General features: G+C 41.0%; 1 protein-coding gene and 1 pseudogene across 1 annotated transcript; one reads left to right on the top strand and one right to left on the bottom strand.

Annotated features, from left to right (window-relative positions):
* The first annotated feature begins 4,827 nt into the window (after positions 1-4,827).
* Positions 4,828-5,922, top strand: Tdpoz1-ps4 (TD and POZ domain containing 1, pseudogene 4). Its single transcript, XM_063282816.1, has one exon. The coding sequence runs from the start codon at positions 4,828-4,830 to the stop codon at positions 5,920-5,922; it is 1,095 nt and encodes a 364-aa protein (XP_063138886.1).
* Positions 5,923-20,453: 14,531 nt separating this feature from the next.
* On the bottom strand, positions 20,454-21,325 carry Tdpoz1-ps19 (TD and POZ domain containing 1, pseudogene 19; annotated as a pseudogene).
* Positions 21,326-21,533: the final 208 nt, after the last annotated feature.

The raw sequence follows: 21,533 nt of genomic DNA, 5'->3' as shown, positions 1-21,533 counted from the left end.
TAACATGGTGGAATACCTTGGCTAAGGAAGTAGAGGTCTGTTTTCTAGTTGTAGTTAGCTTAGTTACAAATGAAGTCAGAGATTTGAAAAACATAAATTATAATCTAGATGTAATTAATTAAAATGACAGAGGTTGGTCAATTGTCTACTAACTAGACAGTTTTCCCAGGTACCTGTGGTCTCCATTGCAGCTCGGCAGAGGCAGTGTGGTCATTAGGCCCAGAAGAGGAGAAGCCTTTTCCTGTAGAGTAGGAACTTTGGAAAAATGAATCCCCTTGTCCTAGGCAATATGAGACATTTAACTCTCTTGTATCCTCAGTTTGACAGCAGTGTAGGCTGAGCCCTGGCAGCACCAAGACAATGGAGCACTGTTTTTCAGTGGTTATCATACCACAATCTAGGCAGTCTTGTCACTGTGCCTATTTCTTCTCAGAGATCTTGGTGGGTGGAGGTGAGGGGAATTGTAACTGTTATGCTTTGGGATTCTCTGTTCTAATAACTTTAAACATTTGAGGTTACATTTAGCAGATTTCTGAATGGGAGCTAATAAATATTAGGTATATCTGTGTTATGCAATCATTAAGTTATGGCTGTGATCTTTAACTTTAACTGTTGTAAATTTTTAAATCAATATTAAATAATGATTTACCAAGTCAGGATAGAAATTAGAGCCTCTAAGGCTGTTCCAAGGTGAGGAGGCAGTGTGTTAAAAACTGCCTATAACAGGGGCTGGGGATTTAGCTCAGTGGTAGAGCACTTACCTAGGAAGCGCAAGGCCCTGGGTTCGGTCCCCAGCTCCAAAAAAAAAAAAAAAAAAAAAAAAAAAAAAAAAAAAAAAAAAAAAAAAAAAAACTGCCTATAACAAATATGTTAATGGTCATGGGATTGTCATTAACTAAGATGGCTCTGAAGCTACAACCAGTCATGTGACCAGCTTTAGCTAAGATGGTGCTAAAACAATAGCATAGGAAAACTTTATCTCTCCACAACAAATATGGTAGTCACTCAGGAGTCTGCCCACCAACCAAGATGATACTGAAGCTACAGCTCTGTCTGAAAGAAAGTCAAATATTTGTTAGATCTTGTTATGACAGAAATGGCCCTGTATAAGCAGAAAAAAACATAAAAGGAGAAAAATGTAAAGAGATAAATGGGCAAGTTTTGTTTGAGGGACAAGTGGTCTTTATTTTCCCCATAGTCATTCATCCTCTGTTGCTGAATACAGAACAGTCGGTCTGACCTGTGTGTGGAGCAGCTCAGTCATCACACCTATTTTAGAGCTGCTGCTGCCATTCTAGTCTTCTTATGGTAAAAATAACTATTAATCATCTGTATTTATTGTCATCTCTGAGGCTTTCTGTCTCCACTTGTCAACCTAGTCCTAGATCTGGAAGCTTCTAGACTCTTAAAATCTATTCTAGGCCTAGAATAATTTTAGCAACTAATACTTATAGGTGAATCATTCACTCCTAACTAGTTCTTTCTGAGATCTCGATGGGAGGTTAAAACCCCTCTCCATTGTAACTAATTAAATCTGTGTTCTTTTGGTTTTTCCTGAGCTGCTCTGCCTTGCCTCACACTAATATTCACCAACTGTTGTACTTTCCTGGCTCCTTTCTTGTTCTCTGAATCATTCTCTTTCCCTGTGTCTCCATTTCTCTCTTTCTCTTTAACCTGTCTCTGAAAAACTCTCCTGGAAAAACTGCCTCCTTTCTTACTTTTCTCTCTGTACTGGTTCCTTTTTCTTCATTATTTATCTACTTATTTATTTACAATCCAAATGTTGCCCAATTCCAGTTTATCCTTTCAGATTTCTTTACCACCTTCCCAAATAACAGACAAGATCATAGCAGGGACTTTATTTTCTTTTCTAGCTCAGGCACCTGTATCCCTCCTTATAGCCCAATTCACTACAGTCATGAAACATCATTTTGGTGGTGAAGCAGTACCAAATGTCTTCCTGTTTAGACTACCTGTGCACTTAAGTAACAGAGGGGATGCCTTTTAACCTTTTTTGACTAAAGTTGAAATAGATAGATCTATTCAAAATATAGACACTTTGGGTGGAAAAACACACCTTTAATCTGAGTCTTGAGGCAAGAAAACACACACCATTAATCCAGATCTTAAGACTAGAAGACACACCATTAACTAGGCCCCACTTCTGTTTCAGGCCTATACATGTATATAGAAGAAGGAATCTTTGAGTCTTTGTCAGCTTGCTCTCATCTTACTAGCCAGCTTACTCCTTCACTGGCATCTGAACCTTCAGGATCTGTTCAATACTGAAGAAGACCTGAGATTTCAAACCTTGTGGAATAAGTAAGTATTGACTTTAGCCATCTTTATATTAGCTTGACATCTGCCTACAGATTTTTCACATACATCCACATTCTATTTATATAAAGAAATTGATTCTTTTTTCTTCCATTTTATTAAAATGGATATTTCTTACTTACATTTCAAATGACAAGTGGAGGCAGAAAGACTCAGAGACGACAATAAATACATATGATTTTTTCCCAGTTTCCAGGCCATCAGCCCCCTAACCCCTCCCCCTCCCCTTCCCCTTGTATATGGGTGCTCCCCTCCCCATCCTTCCCCCATTAGGCCCTCCCCTCAACAATCCCCTACACTCCGGCTCCAACCTTGGCAGGACCAAGGGCTTCAACTCCACTGCTGCCCCAACAAGGCTATTCACTGCTACATAAGAAGTTGGAGCCCAGGGTCCATCCATGTAAACTCTATAGGTAGTGACTTACTCCCTGGAAGTTCTGGTTGGATGGCATTGATGTTCTTATGGGATCTCAAGCCCCTTCAGCCCTTTCAGTCCTTTCACTGATTCCTCCAAAGGGGCTCTTGTTCTCGGTTAAGTGGTTTGCTACTGGCATTCGCCTCTGTATTTGATATATTCTGGCTGTATCTCTCAGGAGAGATCTATATCTGGTTCCTGTCAGAATGCACTTCTTAACTTCATCCATCTTATCAAGTTTATATATATATATATATATATATATATATATATATATATATATATATATACCAAATACATATACATATATATGAGACGCATGTGGGGCAGACTCTGAATGGCCATTCCTTCAGTTTCTGTTCTAAACTTTGTCTTCCTATCCCCTTCTATGGGTATTTTTGATCCCCTTTTAAAGAAGGAGTGAAAAGTCTGCATTTTGTTCATCCTTCTTGAGTCTCATGTGGTCTGTGCATCTTGGGTAATTCAAGCATTTGGGCTAATATCCACTTATCAATGAGTGTGTACCATGTATGTCTTTCTGTGATTGGGTTACCTCACTCAGGATATTTTCCAGATCCATCCATTTGCCTATATATTTCATAAAGTCATTGTTTTTGATAGCCGAGTAATATTCCATTGTGTAGATGTACCACATTTTCTGTATCCATTCCTCCGTTGAAGGGCATCTGGGTTCTTTCCAGCTTCTGGCTATTAAAAATAAGGCTGCTCTGAACATAGTGGAGCACTTGTCTTTGTTTTATTTTGGGGCATGTTTTGGGTATATGCCCAAGAGAGGTATAGCTCAGTCCTCAGGTATTGCAATGTCCAATTTTCTGAGGAAATTCCAGACTGATTTCCAGAATGGTTGTACCATTCTGCAATACCACCAACAATGGAGAAGTGTTCCTATTTCTCCACATCCTTGCCAGCATCTGCTGTCATCTGAGTTTCTGACTGGTGTGAGGCGGAATCTCAGGGTTGTTTTGATTTGTATTTTCTGATGACTAGAGATGTTGAACATTTCTTTAGGTGCTTCTCAGCCATTTGATATTCTTCAGCTGTGAATTCTTTGTTTAGCTCTGTGCTCCATTTTTAATAGAGTTATTTGTCTCCCTGCAGTCTAACTTCATGAGTTCTTTGTATATTTTAGATATTAGCCCTCTATCAGTTGTCATATTGATAAAGATCTTTTTCCAATCTGTTGGTTGCAGGTTTGTCTTAAGGAGAGTGTCCTTTGCCTTACAGAAGCTTTGTAGCTTTATGAGATCCCATTTGCCGAGTCTTGATCTTAAAGCATGAGCCATTGGTGTTCTGTTCAGAAATTTTTCTCTAGTTCCCATGTGTTCAAGATTCTTCTCCACTTTAGCTGTTTTTAGTTTAAGTGTATCTGGTTTGATGTGGAGGTCCTTGATCCACTTGGACTTAAACTTTGTACAGGGCAACAATAATGGACTGATTTGCATTCTTCTACATGCTGACCTCCACTTGGACCAGCACCATTTGCTGAAAATGCTGTCTTTTTTCCATTGGATGGTTTTATGTTTATTACAGGACCCTGATTAATACAACCCAAGTGAAATGAGAGTGATTACACGTTTTCAAACACTTCTAAAGTTGGATAGAATAGTCAAAACTAGTTACCATTGACCTAAGATTCAATAAACATACACAGAGACATACAGACCCATGGCAGGGGTGGGTGGGGGTAGTAGATACTGAGAGAGACACAACCACAGAGAGAAAGACGGATACAGACAGAGACAAACATATATATATATATATATATATATATATATATATATATATATATATGAGAGAGAGACAGAGACAGAGACAGAGAGAGAAAGAGAGAGATTTAACAGTCATAGTGGGTCTGTTTTATCTTTGATAGAACAAATAAGGAAACCTAGAGAAACTGCATAGAAATACAGATTTCCACGAATATAAAAGGGACAATTTAGCAGAAATTGAAAATAAAAGTTAAAGGGTATCTATACTTTTATCTTACAGAGTGAAGAATAACTTCTATTACTTCTTTAAGATCAACTTTAACCTCCAAACTACCTCCAGAAGACATGTCAGGGGACCTAGAAGCCAAGAGCTATGGTTACACACATATCAGTGTTCAGAAGTTCTGCTACGAGTGGACCATTAGCAACTTTTCATTTTGCATGGATGGAATTCGGGAAAATATTGCAAGCCCAGTGTTCTCATTAGAGGCCAGTGAAGAAGTGCAATGGTGTATGAGGATACACCCAAATGGTGTTGATGAAGAAAGCAAAGATTACCTGTCAGTTTACCTGAGTTTGGTCAGTTGTCCAGAGAGCCCAGTTTGGGCAAAGGTACAGTTCTGGATCATAAATGCCCAAGGAGAGAAACATCAAGTTAAAAAGATCCCAAATGTTTTAAGGTTTCTGCCAAAGGAACAATGGGGATACAAAAAGTTCATCCTTCGAGATTTCCTCCTCTCCCATAGGGACTGGCTTCTTCCTGAAAACCAACTCACCCTGTGCTGCAAGGTAAGCGTAGTAGGACCCTTCTTTAGCACGCCTGGACAGAACATGAAACCTGCAATCAGGGATCCAATGCAGATGTTGGCAGATGGCCTAGGGGATCTATGGGAGAATTCCGTCTTCACAGACTGCAGCCTTGTGGTAGCCGGCCAGGAATTCAGAGCTCATAAGGCCATCCTAGCAGCTCGCTCTCCAGTTTTCAGAGCCATGTTTGAACATGAAATGCTGGAGAACCTAACAAACCGCGTTGAGATCCATGACATTCATCTGCATGTCTTTAAGGAAATGATGGGCTTTATTTACACAGGGAAGGCACCAAACCTCCACAACCACTCAATGGCCACTGGTTTGTTGGCAGCTGCTGACATGTATGACCTGCAGGACTTGAAGGTCATGTGTGAGGATGCCTTGTGCAGGAACCTCTCTGTGGAGAATGCTGTATCCACTCTCATCCTGGCTGACCTCCACAGCACAGAGCACCTAAAGACTAAGGCCATGGATTTCATTATACTTCATGCTTCTGAAGTCTCTGAGACCTTGGCTTGGAAGTCAATGGTAGAGTCACATCCCCACTTGGTGGAGGAAGCATTTCGCTCCCTGGATTCTATACAGTGTCCTTTCTTGGAGCCCTCACTCAAACGCCGAAAGATAATTTAGGAACTTGACAGCTATGACCTACACCTGTCCTCCAACAGCAACAACCAGTGTTTTAATCATTGACTTCTGTTTCGGCTACAGTATTACTCGAACATTAACAGTGAATCTGGGAAAAGGCAGCCTGATGGCTTGGGGTTTAATAAAGCTGTAATATGTCAAAATGATGTGTAGGGAAAGGGCAGCACTAGGGTCTTGGACACTCTAACTGACATCTACCCTGTTTGTGTTGTTGATTCTTATCTGATGTATTGAAAACTTGGAGATCAACTGGCCTGAAGCACAGCCCAACTGACTTTCTTTGGAGAAACTGTCTGCATTGGACTGAACAGAATAGATGACCTAACTTATATGTATTAACTGACAAGGAAATTTTTTCACCTATTTTGTGTATTTTCTATCTGCAAATAAAAATTCTTTTAAATTTACTGTATTTATTCTGTTAATTGCCAGTTTTCTTGTTCTAATTAAGACTTCTATTGTTGTATTGAGTATATTTAAGGGAATGAAAAACCATGAATTGTTTGGCTTTCGTACAGTGGCTTCGAGTTTCTCTCCATTTAAGTTGATGTTGACAAGGGCTTTTTCTATATTACCATTATTATACTTATACATATCATCTGTGTACCAATCTCTAGAAAACTTTATACAGGAAGGGGTCACATTTTTTCCATATTTATTAAATTGGGTATTTCTTATTTACATTTCAAATGTTATTCCCTTTCCCGGTTTCCAGGCTAACATCCTCATAACCCCTCCCCCCCTTCTATACTGGTGCTCCCCTCCCCATCCTCCCCCTATTACCACCCTCCCCCCAACAATCCCGTTTACTGGGGGTCCAGCCTTGGCAAGACCAAGGGCTTCCCCTTCCACTGGTGCTCTTACTAGACTATTCATTGCTACCTATGAATTTGGAGCCCAGGGTCAGTCCATGTATAGTCTTTGGGTAGTGTCTAGTCCCTGGAAGCTCTGGTTGGTTGGCATTGTTGTTGACATGGGGTCTCAAGCCTCTTCAGCTTTTTTAGTCCTTTCTCTGATTCCTTCAATAGGGGTCCCATTCTCAGTTCAGTTGTTTGCTGCTAGCATTCGCCTGTGTATTTGCCATATTCAGGCTGTGTCTCTCAGGAGAGATCTACATCTGGTTCCTGTCAGCCTGCACTTCTTTGCTTCATCCATCTTATCCAGTTTGGTGGCTGTATATGTATGGGCAACATGTGGAGCAAGCTCTGAAGAGGTGTTCCTTCTGCCTCTGTTCAAAACTTTGCCACCCTATCCCTTCCTAATGGTATTCTTGTTCAAGGGGTTGCATCTTAAAGACCTTGCCTGGATCCAGTTTAATGATCATGTTTTGTGTTTTTTGTTTGATTCCTTTTGTTTTGCTATTTTTCTTTCAGTTGTTCTATGTAGTTGATTAAATTTTATTGATTTTTGTATATTGGAGGACCCCTACTCACCTTGAGACAAAGCCTACTTTGTTTTTGTACATGATATTTTTAATGTGTTCTTGGAATATATTTACAATTATTTAATGATTATATTTGCAACAGAGTCCATAAGGGAAATTGATGTGTGTTTTAGATATCATTGTAACTGTAGTCTCTCGTAAAAGAGAGTAGGAAATATTCCTTCTGTTTTCATTTTGTGAAATGATTTGAGAAGCATAGGCCATAACTCCTGTTAGAATAGCTGGTAGAATTTTGTGTGGAAATTATCTGGTTCTGGGTATTTTTGATGGAGAGACTTTTAATGGCTGCTGCTATACTTAGATGCCTTTGATTTGGTGTACACATGGTAAGAATTGAAATGGCAGCTTGGGCCATTTACCTTTATGAGCATTAGTGCCCTTACCTAATGTGAGTCCAACTAACATTCAGGCTACACTGTCCAGAGGGATTGACTTTACTATGACCTTACTCCTCTAGTCTTCTGAACACCCAGATCTACAGGGAGACAGTTTGTGCCCTATGTACCATTGGCCAGTAATGACCTTTATAATTGGAAGTTGTACACCCCCTCCCTCCATTTTCAAAAAGATCCTCAGATATCCTAGGTCTTTAGATTCAATCATGTTGACTCAGAAACCCACCTGTGATGACTGTCAGCAATTGTCCAGGTTCTTTTCACAACTTAAGAAAGTGAGAGAATTGTGGGAGAAGCTTGGAAATTGGTTCAAGGGGTAAATGGACTGCCCACACAAGTCCCAGTTAATATTGATACAGCCTTAACTTTGACCATACCCAACTGGGATTTTAAGGCTGTTGAAGGTAGGGAAAGGATATGTGTCTACCAGCATATTGTGTTGGGTGAGCCACAGAGAAGTTCTATCAAGCTGTCCTATAAACTTAGCTAACGTAACCAGGTGAAATAATGAGAGCCCTAGAGGATGTCTAAAAAGAAATTTTTGAAGACTATACACATACATTTTCTTGGATCCAGAAACAAGAGAAAATTGTCAGTGGGAAGCATGGCTTTTTTAAAACAAACTGCCCCTGGTATCTGTCAAGAACTTCCTTGCCTTGATGGTTTTCCTGGTAAGCAACTTTCTATAACTTAATATAGGAAGAACTATATGACTGAGATTCTTGGGCTTCAGATCCATTCCATGCCCTGGGGAACCTAAAGGAGGAAGGGAAATCCAGACACTATTTGTTGGGCACAGGGCACAAAATTCTGTTTTGAAACAAGCATTGGGGCCAATTAAAAAAAAAAAAAAAAAACATGAGTACAGGGGCAAATGTCAACAAGGTTATCCATGGCCTAACCAAAGAAAAATTGATCTCATTAATTCGTGGTCATTTCTGAGTGTCCATACTCTCTTATGGAAGAAATTCACTCACTAAATGGGAGCCAAATTACAGTTTACACACAGGGAGTGAAATTGCTCTATAAGAATGTTTCCATGAGGGGGCACTCCAGCAGCAGGTCCCATGCAGTTCAGACACCCTTCATAATAGTCCCAAATAATAAATAATATTATAATAAATAAATAATAAAGTCGGTGTGACTTTAACCAAGCAAGTGAAAAATCTGTATGATGAGAACTCCAAGCCTCTGAAAAAAGAAATTGAAGAACACCTCAAAAGATGGAAAGATCTCCCATGCTCATGGATTGGCAGGATTAATAGAGTAAAAATGGCCACTTTACCAAAAGCGATCTACAGATTCAATGCAATCCCAATCAAAATACCAATCCAATTCTTCAAAGAGGTAGAAAGAACAATTTCCAAATTCATCTAGAATAACAAAAAACCCAGGATAGCTAAAACTATCCTCAACAATAAAAGGACTTCCAGGGGAATCACTATCCCTTAACTCAAGCAGTATTACATAGCAATACTGATAAAAACTGCATGGTATTGGTACAGAAACAGACAGATAGACCAGTGTAATAGAATTGAAGACGCAGAAATGAACCCACACACCTAATGGTCACTTGATTTTTGACAAAGGAGCCAAAACCATCCAATGGGAAAAAATAGCATTTTCAGCAAATGGTGCTGGTTCAACTGGAGGTCAGTATGTAGAAGAATGCAAAACGATTCATGCTTATCATCCTGTACAAAGCTTAAGTCCAAGTGGATCAAGGACTGCCAGATCAAACCAGATACACTTAAAATAATTGAAAAAAAAGTGGGGAAGCATCTCGAACACATGGGCACTGAAGAAAATTTCTTGAGCAAAACACCAATGGCTTATGCTCTAAGATCAAGAATCAACAAATGGGATCTCATAAAACGACAAACCTTCTGTAAGGCAAAGGACACTGTCATTAGGACAAAATGGCAACCAACAGATTGGGAAAAGATCTTTACCAATCCTACAACTGATAGAGGGCTTATATCCAAAATATACAAAGAATTCATGAAGTTAGGCTGCAGTGAGACAAATAACCCTATTAAAAATGGGGTTCAGAACAATGCCAAGCAACCAGAGCTTCCAGGGACTAAGCCACTACCTAAAGACTATACATGGACTGACCCTGGATTCTGACCTCATAGGTAGCAACGAATATCCTAGTAAGATCACCAGTGGAAGGGGAAGCCCTTGGTCCTGCTAAGACTGAACCCCCAGTGAACGAGATTGTTGGGGGGAGGGCGGCAATGGGGGGAGGATGGGGAGGGGAACACCCATAAAGAAGGGGAGGGGGAGGGGTAAGGGGGATGTTTGCCCTGAAACCGGGAAAGGGAATAACACTCGAAATGTAAATAAGAAAAACTCAAGTTAATAAAAAAAAAAAAGGAAAAAAATGGGGTTCAGAGCTAAACAAAGAATTCACAGCTGAAGAGTATCGAATGGCTGAGAAGCACCTAAAGAAATGTTCACCACATCTGGTTTCTAGCTGGAGCCCAAACCTCACTGATCCTGGCCCACAGCTCCCTACTCCCAAACCCCACGGGAGACAGAGCTCATAGCTCAGACAAGTGGTTACTCCTGAGACTACAGGGCAGGAGAGACCACCAGTACTGCCCACCCTTGCCCACATCCCTGGCCCAAGAGGAAACTGTGCAAGGCCTCTGGGAACAGGAAGATAGGGGCACTCAAACTGCAGGTCCCCTGTGGTCCAGACACTGCCCAGATCTGAAGGGAGCCGGCCAAACAGCTCCCTTCACCCAAAACCCTTGGGAGGGAGAGCTAAATCTTCAGAGGGGCAGACAGGCCTGGGAAACCAGAAGAGACTACACACTGCCCATATTTCTGACTCTAGAGGAAAACACCTAGTGCCATCCTTAATATCTCTGAACATCAGTGGACTCAATTCCCCAATAAAAAGACACAGATTAAAAAACTGGATATGCATTGAGGACCCAGCATTCTGCTACCTACAGGAAACACACCTAAGAGACAAAGACAGACACTACCTCAGAATGAAAGGCTGGAAAACAACTTTCTAAGCAAATGGTCAGAAGAAGCAAGCTGGAGTAGCCATTCTAATATCAAATAAAATCGATTTTCAACTAAAAGTCATCAAAAAAGATAAAGAAGGACACTTCATATTCATCAAAGGAAAAATCCACCAAGATGAACTCTCAATCCTAAATATCTATGATCCAAATACAAGGGTACCTACATACATAAAAGAAAACTTACTAAAGCTCAATGCACACATTGCACCTCACACAATAATAGTAGGAGATTTCACACCCCCACTCTCATCAATGGACAGATCATGGAAACAGAAATTAAGCAGAGACATGGACAGACTAAGAGAAGTCATAAACCAAATGGACTTAACAGATATTTATCGAACATTCTATCCTAAAGCAAAAGGATATACATTCTTCTCCCCACTGGGGGGAGGGTGGGGAGGGGAGCATCCATATAGAAGGGGAGGGTGACAGGTTAGGGGATGCTGGCCTGGAAACCGGGAAAGGGAATAACAATCAAAATGTAAATAAGAAATACTCAAGTTAATAAAGAAAAAAAATTTTTTAAAATAGCACAAAAATATTTCAAAACATAAAAAAAAGAGTAAATAGTATCTTTGCAGAAAATGTCATGATCCTTTAGTTTATGGAAGATTCACCAAAGTAAGCAAAGTACACGGGTGATGGCTACTCCTATTCCCATCTCGACTAACTTTGGAATTAAGTCAAGTCAAAAGCTAGAAGGCATACATAACTTTTAATTTTTTTTCTAAGTTGAAGTACATACAGCCCTTTCAAATAGAGACTCTTGGGTTAGAAAAACACACCTTGGCGCGGGCCCGCGCCCGCCGCTCCGGGAGCGCTGGATTCTCGCGCTCCGGGTGTTAGAGGCCGCCGGGAAACTGCACCCGAGACCCTTAACAGGAAGCTGTGGTTTTTGCACCGAGTTTGCCGGAGGGTAGTGGTCAAGTAAAGTACTGGATTTGAGGCCCTTGGATGCGTTTTGCTGGAGGAGATCTCAGACCCTTCAAGGTTCTTTGCTTCACTTCTGTTGTCCGCTGATCGCTCCCGGAATCCTCCTGAAACACCGAGCACACGCCAGACGAATTTAGCTTCGGTGGTCACGAGTTCTCAACCTTTAGGGCAGGTTCCCGCCCCTCTCATAGCCAGCGTGGCCAGACCACTGACCTTCTAGACTTGAAAGCTCCTCCTCCCGGGAAGGCTTGCAGGCTCTGCACCGAGGCGATCATCCACGGGCAAGCTTTGGCTAAGTATTCCTGGGGCTTGAGGTTCTCACTTGGAGTTCTAGGCGTGCGTCCTGCCCGCAGTCAGCTGCCCCGAGCGCCTCGGCGAGGTGCCGGAGTGCGCTCGCCTCTGGGAGCCACCTGCTCCCACTCTTTGGCAAATAACTTTCCAACATCCCCTAAGCAGCTAGGTGGGATGGTTTGTGGTCGCGGTAGCTGCAGCCCTCCTGCCCCGGGCAGCTTTCTAAGAGGAGCCTCACCAGCCAGCCTCCCTGGTGACTACGGTTCTTTCGTTCCTCATTCCCTACACCTACGGTCCAGAAAGGACTGAATACCTGGAGCCCGACAGACAATCACCAAAACCCAATGGTAGCACCCGGCAAACACCAACCCGGGTCCCACCAATATTTCTCTACCTGACTGAATTATCGCATCGTCTTTCTGAAAACATGATCCTCCCTAGTGCCAGGAGGGAGAGGAGCCTCCAAACTGATCAAATGTTGGCGGTTAGTTAACTTTTCAACGAACCTGTCCAGACAACATGTGTGTTAGAGCATCTCAAATACATTGCTTCCCGGTATTGATGATATTGATGGAATCTCTCCTACGACTGATCGACGGTGATGATACACAGTGAGGTGTTATATGATGCTTAACTTATACCCCATACACTATTCTAAGTGGTGTGCATGAATTAATTCATTTACTACAGAAAGACACTAGGCCTTGCTTACTTTATCTGTCAAGTAATGGCAATGCAGTACACATCCTCACTACAAAATAGACCTGAGTATATAATTTTTTAATTTTAGAATATATACTTTTATTAGATATTCTAAATTGCTCTCCTAACATTTATGAATGAGAGGGATTTCCTCACATTCTCATAATTTTGTCATAAATGTCATATAGATACTTGTGTTATAATTTATATGTTCATGTCGATAATGAATATGGTTATCTTTCATGTGTTTCCCCCTCCCCAGGTGCTTTTTATTGTCTTAGAATTGCACACGAACATGTTAATCCAATTTATCTCGAATAGTTCATTTTCTTCTGAAAAAGGTTTATTTTGTTTTTAGAGACAGGGTCTCACTCTGTAGCCCTGCCTGGCCTGGAACCTGCAATCCTCCTGCCTTAAGCTGCCAAGTCTGCGGTGCACCAGCACACCCCACTTGAAAAGGACTCATTGTCAAGTCTCTCTTTCTTTAACAAGCTGCTGGATTTTCACTGGTTGTTTTGTTTCGTTTTCATACAGACTCGTATAAACAGTTGACCTATGCTTTGGAAAGTTGTGGGGGAAGTCTTGCTATATTCTGTTTAGCTTGTCCTTGGAATGGGATGGGCTGTCAAAGCTGTTATGTTTCTCAAGAAAAAGAAACAGTATTGGGTAATTTATTGTTTTCCTCCTTCCTAGAATATTTTATAAAGATATAAAGCCTATGTCCTTTGGAAAAACAAAAAACAAAAAAAAAAAAAAAAAGAAAAACACACCTTTAATCTGAGTCCTGAATCAGGATATTACACACCTTTAATCCAGATTTTTCGTCTAGAAGACTGGGCCACACCTTCTACTGGAGACCTATATAAGCACATGGAGGAAGGAAACATTGTATCTTTGCCTGCTTGCTCTCATCTTACTAGCAAGTCCATTTCTTCACAGGCATTAGAGCCTACTTCTTCAGAATTTGATCATATACTGAAGAACACTTGAAACTTCAAACCTTGTTGAATAGGTAAGTACTGACTTAAGCCATTGTTGGGTAGCTATACCTCACTCTTAACTTTTTCTCATATACCCAGTTTCTATTCATACAGAGGAACTTATTCTGTATATTCTCTATAGGTCACCGACTAATGCAGCATATTTGAAATCAGAATGTAGAACATTTTTCAAACTTGTTGATAGTTTGATATTATAACTGTTTTGTTTTATGAAAAGAGCCAGGATATGCTTGTTAGAACTAGGTATGGTGTAGGTTGGAGGTTTGCACTGTCAGGCCCATTCTGAGCCAGCCCTTCCCCTGGGGGTACCAGCCAGTGTATAGAATATAGTTTATTATACAGTTTAATATATAGTTTATTTATAGTATAGACAGTATAGTATAGATAGATGATAGATCAGTAGATAGATGGATATAGAAATTGTAATATTGAAAAGCTCTCAGGGAGAACTTTCCCTCGGGATGGAGACCCTCCAACTCCAAAGACCAGACCAAGACACCACAGGATGCAATCAGCAAGAGGATTTGGTTTATTGTCGGGATACACAGGCACAGGCACCTGCGGGCGCTTCAGTCACTCGGGGGACTGGCGCGCCCCACGGAACCAAGGATGGGCTTTTTATAGGATTCTGGGGAGCAGAAGCAAGCATACAGAAGCAGATGGTTACAGGGATATAATTGGTGGATTCTAATGTGGCAAGGGTTCAGCCCGGGGGCAAGTTTCCTAGCTACCTTCCTGGCACATAACGACTGACTCGGCCCCCCACCAGGGTGTGGGACCTCTCCCGGGGCTTTTCTCATTGTCAGGTGCTCAACCGAAGTCGTCCTGTTGCCAGGCCTTCAACCAAACATATCTTGCTTGGCAGCCGCTGTGTACTCAGTGTTCTAACCTTTCCCTGAACCAGTCATCTTAAGTACAGCCTTACAAAATGGCGTTACTGCTGCTAAGCTGGGGTCTTTTAATATATGCCTGGTATAGCTTTAGTATAGAATAAAGTTTATTTAGAGCATAGGAAGGGGAGTTGAGTAGGGAAGAAAAGGGAATAGAGGCAGAAAAAGACAGACATACATATTTAGAGAGAGACTGTGCGAGTCATAGAGGGAGGAAGAGAAGAGAGAGAAAAAGAATCAGAGTTGCCAGCCAGGAACACATGGAGAAAGAGGGGAAATGGGGAAGCGGGGAGAGAGACAGAAAAGGGGTTATAGTATCAGGGAGAGTAAGAGTAAGAGAGAATAAGAGAGTAAGGAGGGGGCAAACAGCCTTTTTTATAGTGAGCCATGCCTGTTTGGCCATTGCCAGATAACTGTTGGGTGAAGCCTAGGAGGAATGCTAAAATTCCTTCATCATGGATTAGTTTGAAATTAAAGGAAATTTTTAAGAGAGACTATGGTGGAACAGGAATAGGGTCATTATGATCTTTCACTACTTCTTGCTGATTTGGGGATGATGTGTCTCTGGGAAACCAAAGAAAATATGGATGTTGATGTTGATCCAATCTTAGGAGAGTTGGCTCTTTCTTGCTATCAAGGGAGGGTGGAACCATCTGTAAGTAAAAGGAGCAGGTCCAGTTGAAGCATCTGTGTCTGTGAGAGTAGATTGAAGCATGTGGGTTGCTTCTCTGGAACTGTCATGAATATTGATTTTGAGTAAACCCTGGACCTGACAAGTTGTTGAAGCATTATGGGTGTTGGTGTGGGTTGGGGGTGAGGTTTAATAGTAATAGTAGTAGTAGTAAATTATATATAGTAAAGAATAAGCTAAATGTGTTTGGGAGAAAAGAATTTTTCTTTGGTACATTTGAAAATGTAGCCTCTCTTTCTAGGACTTCACTTTTTTTTTTTTTCCCCCGGGGCTGGGGACCAAACCCAGGACCTTGCGCTTCCTAGGCAAGCGCTCTACCACTGAGCCAAATCCCCAGCTCCTCTTTGGTACATTTGAAACCCTTAGGTCTTGGTGGTTTGGGTGAGGGTCATTCCAAACCCAGGGAACAGGAGAGAAATCCCACCCTCTGGAATAGGTCACAAGTGGGAACTTAGGCTAATGATTGACAGGTTACTTATGCAGATGGAGTCCATTGGAGGTAGGTCTGGTTGTGTTTCTTGGAGCTTATAAATTTACAAAAGAGATAGATACATTGGTTAACAGAGCGAGCAGTCTTTAAAATGAGCTTAGTTAAGAACAAAACCCTTTCCAGGAACAGAAGGAAAAAGAAGGGCTTTTACTTCTGTCTAGGAGACTGAAAATATATATATACTGGTATTTCTATGTAGTTTCCTTAGGTTTCTGTATTTGTTCTACTGAAGATAAAACAGACCCACTATGACTGTTAAATCTGTCTGTCTGTCTGTCTGTCTGTCTCTCTCTCTCTCTCTCTCTCTCTCTCTCTCTGTCTGTCTCTTTGTGTTTGTATCTCTCTCAATCTCCACTACCCCCACTCACCCCAGTCCTGGGTCTGTATATTTGTGTGTGTGTTTATTGAATCTTAGGTCAATGGTACCTAGTTTTGACTATTCTATCCAAATTTGAAGAGTTTGTAAATGTGTAAACAATCTCAATTGAATGGTGTTGTATTAATCAGGGTCCTGTAGTGAACATAAAGAATGAATTTCTCTATATAAATAGAAAATGAATGCATGAGAAAAATCTGTAGCAGAGGTCAAGCTAATGTATAGATGCATAAAGTCCATACTTATTCCACAAGGTTTGAAGTTTCAGGTCTTCTTCAATATCAAACAGAATTCTAAAGAAGTAGGTTCAGATGCCAGTGAAGAAATGAGCTTGCAAGTTAGATGAGAGCCAGAAGGCAAAGACTCAAACCTTCCTTCTTCCATATACTTATATAGGCCTGCAACAGAAGTGGGACGCAGCTAATGGTGTGTCTTCTAGTCTTAAGATCTGGATTAATGGTGTATGTTTTCCTGCCTCAAGACTCAGATTAAAGGTATGCTTTTCTACCCAAGGAGTCTGTATTTGAACTACATCTATCTACTTCAGTTTAAGCCAAAAAATGTTAAAGGGCACCCCTTCCAGTTTTTTAGGTTACTTAAGTCCACAGGTAGTCTGAATAGGAAGACATTCAGTACTCCTTCACCACCAAAGTGATTTTTCATGACTGTGGTGCATGGCGAGAGTGGGGGTGCCTGAGCTAGAAAAGAAAATAAAGACTCTGCTGTGAATTACATCAGATAGGCACCTGTCTGGTTTTTTTTTGGGGGGGGGTGGGTAAAGAAGTCTGCAATGATAGTCTGGAATAGGGAACCATTTGAGATGTAATTAAATAAAATAAATAATGAAGAAAAAGAAGGCGGTACAGAGAGAAAAGTAAGAGAGGAGGCAGTTTTTTCCAGTAAAATTTTTCACAGACAGGTTGAAAACATAGAAATGGAGACACAGGGAAAGACAAAATGATTCAGGGAACAAGAAAGGAGACATACAACAGTGGTGAAAGCTAGTATGAGGCAGAACAGTTCAGGAATAACTGGAATAACACAGATTGAATCAGTTACAATGGAGAGGAGTTTTAAACCACCCATCCAGACCTCACAAAGAACTAGTTAGGAGTCAATTAGTCACCTAAGTGTATCAGAGGCTAAAATTATTCTAGGCCTAGAATAGATTTTAAGAGACTAGGAGCTTCCAGGACTAGGCCTAGGTTGACAAGTAGAAGCAGAAAGCCTGAGATGACAATAAATGCAGATGAATAATAGTTATTTTTACAATAAGAGCACTAGAAAGTCTGCAGCAGCTCTAAACCAGGTGTCACAGGTGAGCTGCTTCATGCACAGGTCAGACGTGATGCTCTGCATTCATCAATAGAGGATGGATGACTTTAGGGAAAAGGAAAGACCACTTGTTCCTCAGACTAACCGTGCCGGTTTATCTCTTTATGTTTTTCTCTTTTCATGTTTTTATCTGCTGATACACAGCCATTTCAGCCATTACAAGATATAACAAACTTTTGATTTTCCTTCAGACAGAGCTGTAGCTTCAGCACCATCTTCATTGGGGACAGTCTCCTGAGTGACTGCCATCTTTGTTGTGGGCAGATAAGGTTTTCCTATGCTATTGCTTCAGCACCATCTTTGCTAAGGCAGGTCACATGACTGGTTGTAGCTTCAGTGCCATCTTAGTTGATGACAGTGCCATGATCATCCACCATATTTGTTATAGGCAGTTACTAACACACTGCTTCCTCACCTTACAACAGTTTTAGAGTCTCTAATTTCTATCCTAACTTGGTAAATCATTATTTAATATTAATTTAAAGATTTAAAACGTTAAAAGTTAAAGATCACAGCCTTAATGATTGCATAACTCAGATGTGCTTAATATATTAGCTCTCAATCTTTTCAGAAATCTGCTAAATGTATCCCTACATGTTTAAAGTTATTAGGTCAGAGAATCCCAAAGCATAACGGGTACGACTCCTCCCACCCCACCCATCAAGGTCTCTGAGAAGAAATAGGCACAGTGACAAGACTGCCTACATTGTGTTATAATAACCACTGAGAAAAAGTGCTCCATTGCCTTGATGCTGCTCGGTGTCAGCCTACCCTGCTGTCAAAATGAGGATAAAAGAGAGTTAAATGTCTCATATTGCCTAGGACAAGGGGATTCATTTTTCCAAAGTTCCTAATCCACAGGAAAATGCTTCACCTCTTCTCGGCCTAATGACCACACTGACTCTGCTGAGTTGTGATGGAGACCACAGGGACCTGGGAAAACTGTCTAGGTAGTAGAATATTGACTCACCTCTGATATTTTAATAATGACGTCTAGATTATAATTTTTTCCAAAAATTTCTAACTACATTGGTAGCTAAACTAACTACAGCTAGAAAGCAGACCTGTAGCTCCTTATCCCAAGGTAATCCACCATCTTATTATCTCAGTAGTCAATTCCTTAACTACTAAGACTACCAGGTCTTTTCGCAAAACCAGACAGGTTTGTCTTAGTCTCCATCTTCAGGATACACGATTCTGATGTAACGTTTCATAGATATAACCTTCTCTTATTCCTTTTCTAAACTCAGTTTCCAGTGACTAATGCTTCATATTTCCTCTGCTTCTTATGTCACTGTCCTAACATGAACCAATAGAGTTCTTATAAATTAGCCTAGTCCTAATAAAACACTCTACTATATGATCCAACTTGTATATCACGTTTTCTTTGATTGTCTTTAAACTATAGACATAAAGTGTTTCTTGTGCTAAATCTATACTATCAGCTGCGATAATTACAAAAATAAGTTTCCTCTGGTTATCTTTTAACTATAGACTTAAGGTGTTTGCCAGACTAAATTATATGATCAATTATCTTCACAATGTTCTCAAATTTTCCAGTTTTTTAAATTGTCTTTTCAATACATACTTCAAAATGTTTCTCATTTTAATATATGTGTATATATATGTATATCTTCCTTTCTTTTTGTCCTTTCATCTTATCTTCACTTTTCCCCATCCTCTCTCCTCTTCCACTGCCCAATGACAGGCTCTAGCCTTTATTTGACCAGTTATAGGAAGCATGTTCACATAGACTCACCTAAGTACAAGATATGCTCCTCATTGGGGGGAGCAGGATTAGCATCAAACACCACCAAGGCAATCCACAAAAATAATCCATAAACTGATTCAAATTTAATTATTCATTTCATATTTTATTAGGACATGGTTTTCTCTAAAGAGCTGGTTTTGTTCATTATCTTAGGGTTTCAGTGCTGTGAAGAGACACCATGGCCAAGACAACTTTTAAAAAGGATATTTAGGGGCTGGAGAGATGGCTCAGTAGTTAAGAGCACTGTTGCTCTTCCAGAGGTCCTGAGTTCAAATCCCAGCAACCACATGGTGGCTCACAACCATCTGTAATGAGATCCGATGCCCTCTTCTGGTGTGTCTGAAGACAGCTACAGTGTACCTATATAAGAAAGAAAGAAAGAAAGAAAGAAAGAAAGAAAGAAAGAAAGAAAGAAAGAAAGAAAGAAAGAAAGATAGATATTTAATTTGGGCTGGCTTACAGTTTCAGAGGTACAGTCCATTATCATAATGGCAAGAAGCATGACAGTGTGCAAGCTGACATGGTTTTGAGGAGGAACTGAGTACCTCGATAAGAAGGGAGTCAGGAAGTAACTGTGTGACAGTGGCCAGAGCTTGAGCTCTGAGGTAATATACATTACCTCAAAGCCATGCCTCCACAGTGACACGGTTCCTATACCAAGAGTGCACTTCCTCCAAAGAGGCCACAGTTCCTAAGAATGATACTTCCCATGGGCCATGCATATTCAAACCACCAAACTTGATTGTTTTTAAAAAAACAAAGCCTTCTTTCCCTTTCCCTTCTCTTAAGACTAAACATTCATATTTAGCTTCTCCATTGCTCTGAGCCTCTGGTCATCTTTTCTCCTTAGTGCAATGTGGACAGGTTTCTCTGAAGAAACCCTTTTGGGCAGCATTTCAGGCTGGTACCTAAGTTGAATCCCAGATTCCAGGACATCAGACTAAAATCAAACAAGAACATCAACAAGATAGATGTTAGTTAGAGTGTCCCAGACTCCAGTGCTGTCATTTCCCCCACCCACCATTCCAACTTATTTAGAGTCATTATAAGTCCTGAGACACCACACTGCCTTCCCCTAGTATTAGTGTAAATGCTCCAGCAATACCATTGTCTAACCGGGAGTCACTGGGAACAACACACGTTGTTGCTATTGGAAGACAGGTGTAGGTAATAGCTGATCATGTCTTAAAGGCCACTTAAGTAGTTTCAGAGGGAAGACACAGAAAAGACTCTTTATAGAAGCCGGGGAGTGGAATGCTTCAGTCACCAAGTGGGGATGGGAGTCCACCATTGACTTTTACCCAGAGGTCTCAAAGACCTCAAGAAGCATGAACTGTAACAAAATGGCCTGAGTCTTCAGCTGCTCTGTACTGTGGAGGTCAGCCAGGATGAGAGTGTGTGCAGCATTCTCCACAGAGAGTTTCCTGCAGAGGACATCCTCATATATGGCCTTCAAGTCTTCCAGGCCATACTTGTCAGGAGCTGCCAACAAACCAGTGAATATGGAGTGGTTGTAGAGATGTGGTGCCTTCCCTGTGTAAATGAAGCCCATCATCTCCTTGAAGACTTGGGGATCCAGGTCATGGTCTCAACTCAGTTCTTTAGGCTCTCCTGCATAAAATTATGTTCAAACATGGCTCTGAAAACTGGAGAGTGAGCTGCTAGAATGGCCTTGTGAACCCTGAATTCCTGGCCAGCTACCACCAGGCAGCAATCTGTGAAGAGGGAATTCTCCCACAGTTCCCCTAGGTCATCTGCCAATGCGCACTTTGGAACCTTGATCACAGGCCTTGTGTTCTGTCCACAAATGCTGAAGGAGCCTTGGACCCCACTCACATAGCAGAGAAGGGTAAGTCTGTCATCTGGAAATATCAAATGACTTTGAGAAAAGAGGAAATCTTGAAGGATGATCTTTTTGAATCCATAGGCTTGGTTCAGCAGTAAACGATAAACACCTGGGCCCCTTGCATTATTGCTCCCTCCCCCCACACACACCCCATTTTCCCAGCTGAGCAACATCAAGTAAAGTGACAGGTAACCTTTGCTTTCTTAATTAACTCTGTTTGGGTATACGCTCAAACACCATGACCCAAGTGAACTTTGATCAGAACATTGGGCTTGTAATATATTCTACCATTCCCTCAACAAAAAAAGAGAAGTTGCCAGTTTTCTACCTGTAGCAGAATTTCTGGTTGCTGCTCTGTGTGTAGTCCCAGTTCTTGGCATC

Source organism: Rattus norvegicus, chromosome 2 (genome assembly GCF_036323735.1).
Source record: "Rattus norvegicus strain BN/NHsdMcwi chromosome 2, GRCr8, whole genome shotgun sequence".
Classification (NCBI taxonomy): domain Eukaryota; kingdom Metazoa; phylum Chordata; class Mammalia; order Rodentia; family Muridae; genus Rattus; species Rattus norvegicus.
This window is presented reverse-complemented; position numbering and strand designations above follow the sequence as displayed.

Excerpts from the sequence above, each read along its gene's own strand:
- Tdpoz1-ps4 (XM_063282816.1), top strand. The coding sequence starts at position 4,828 with ATGTCAGGGGACCTAGAAGCCAAGAGCTATGGTTACACACATATCAGT.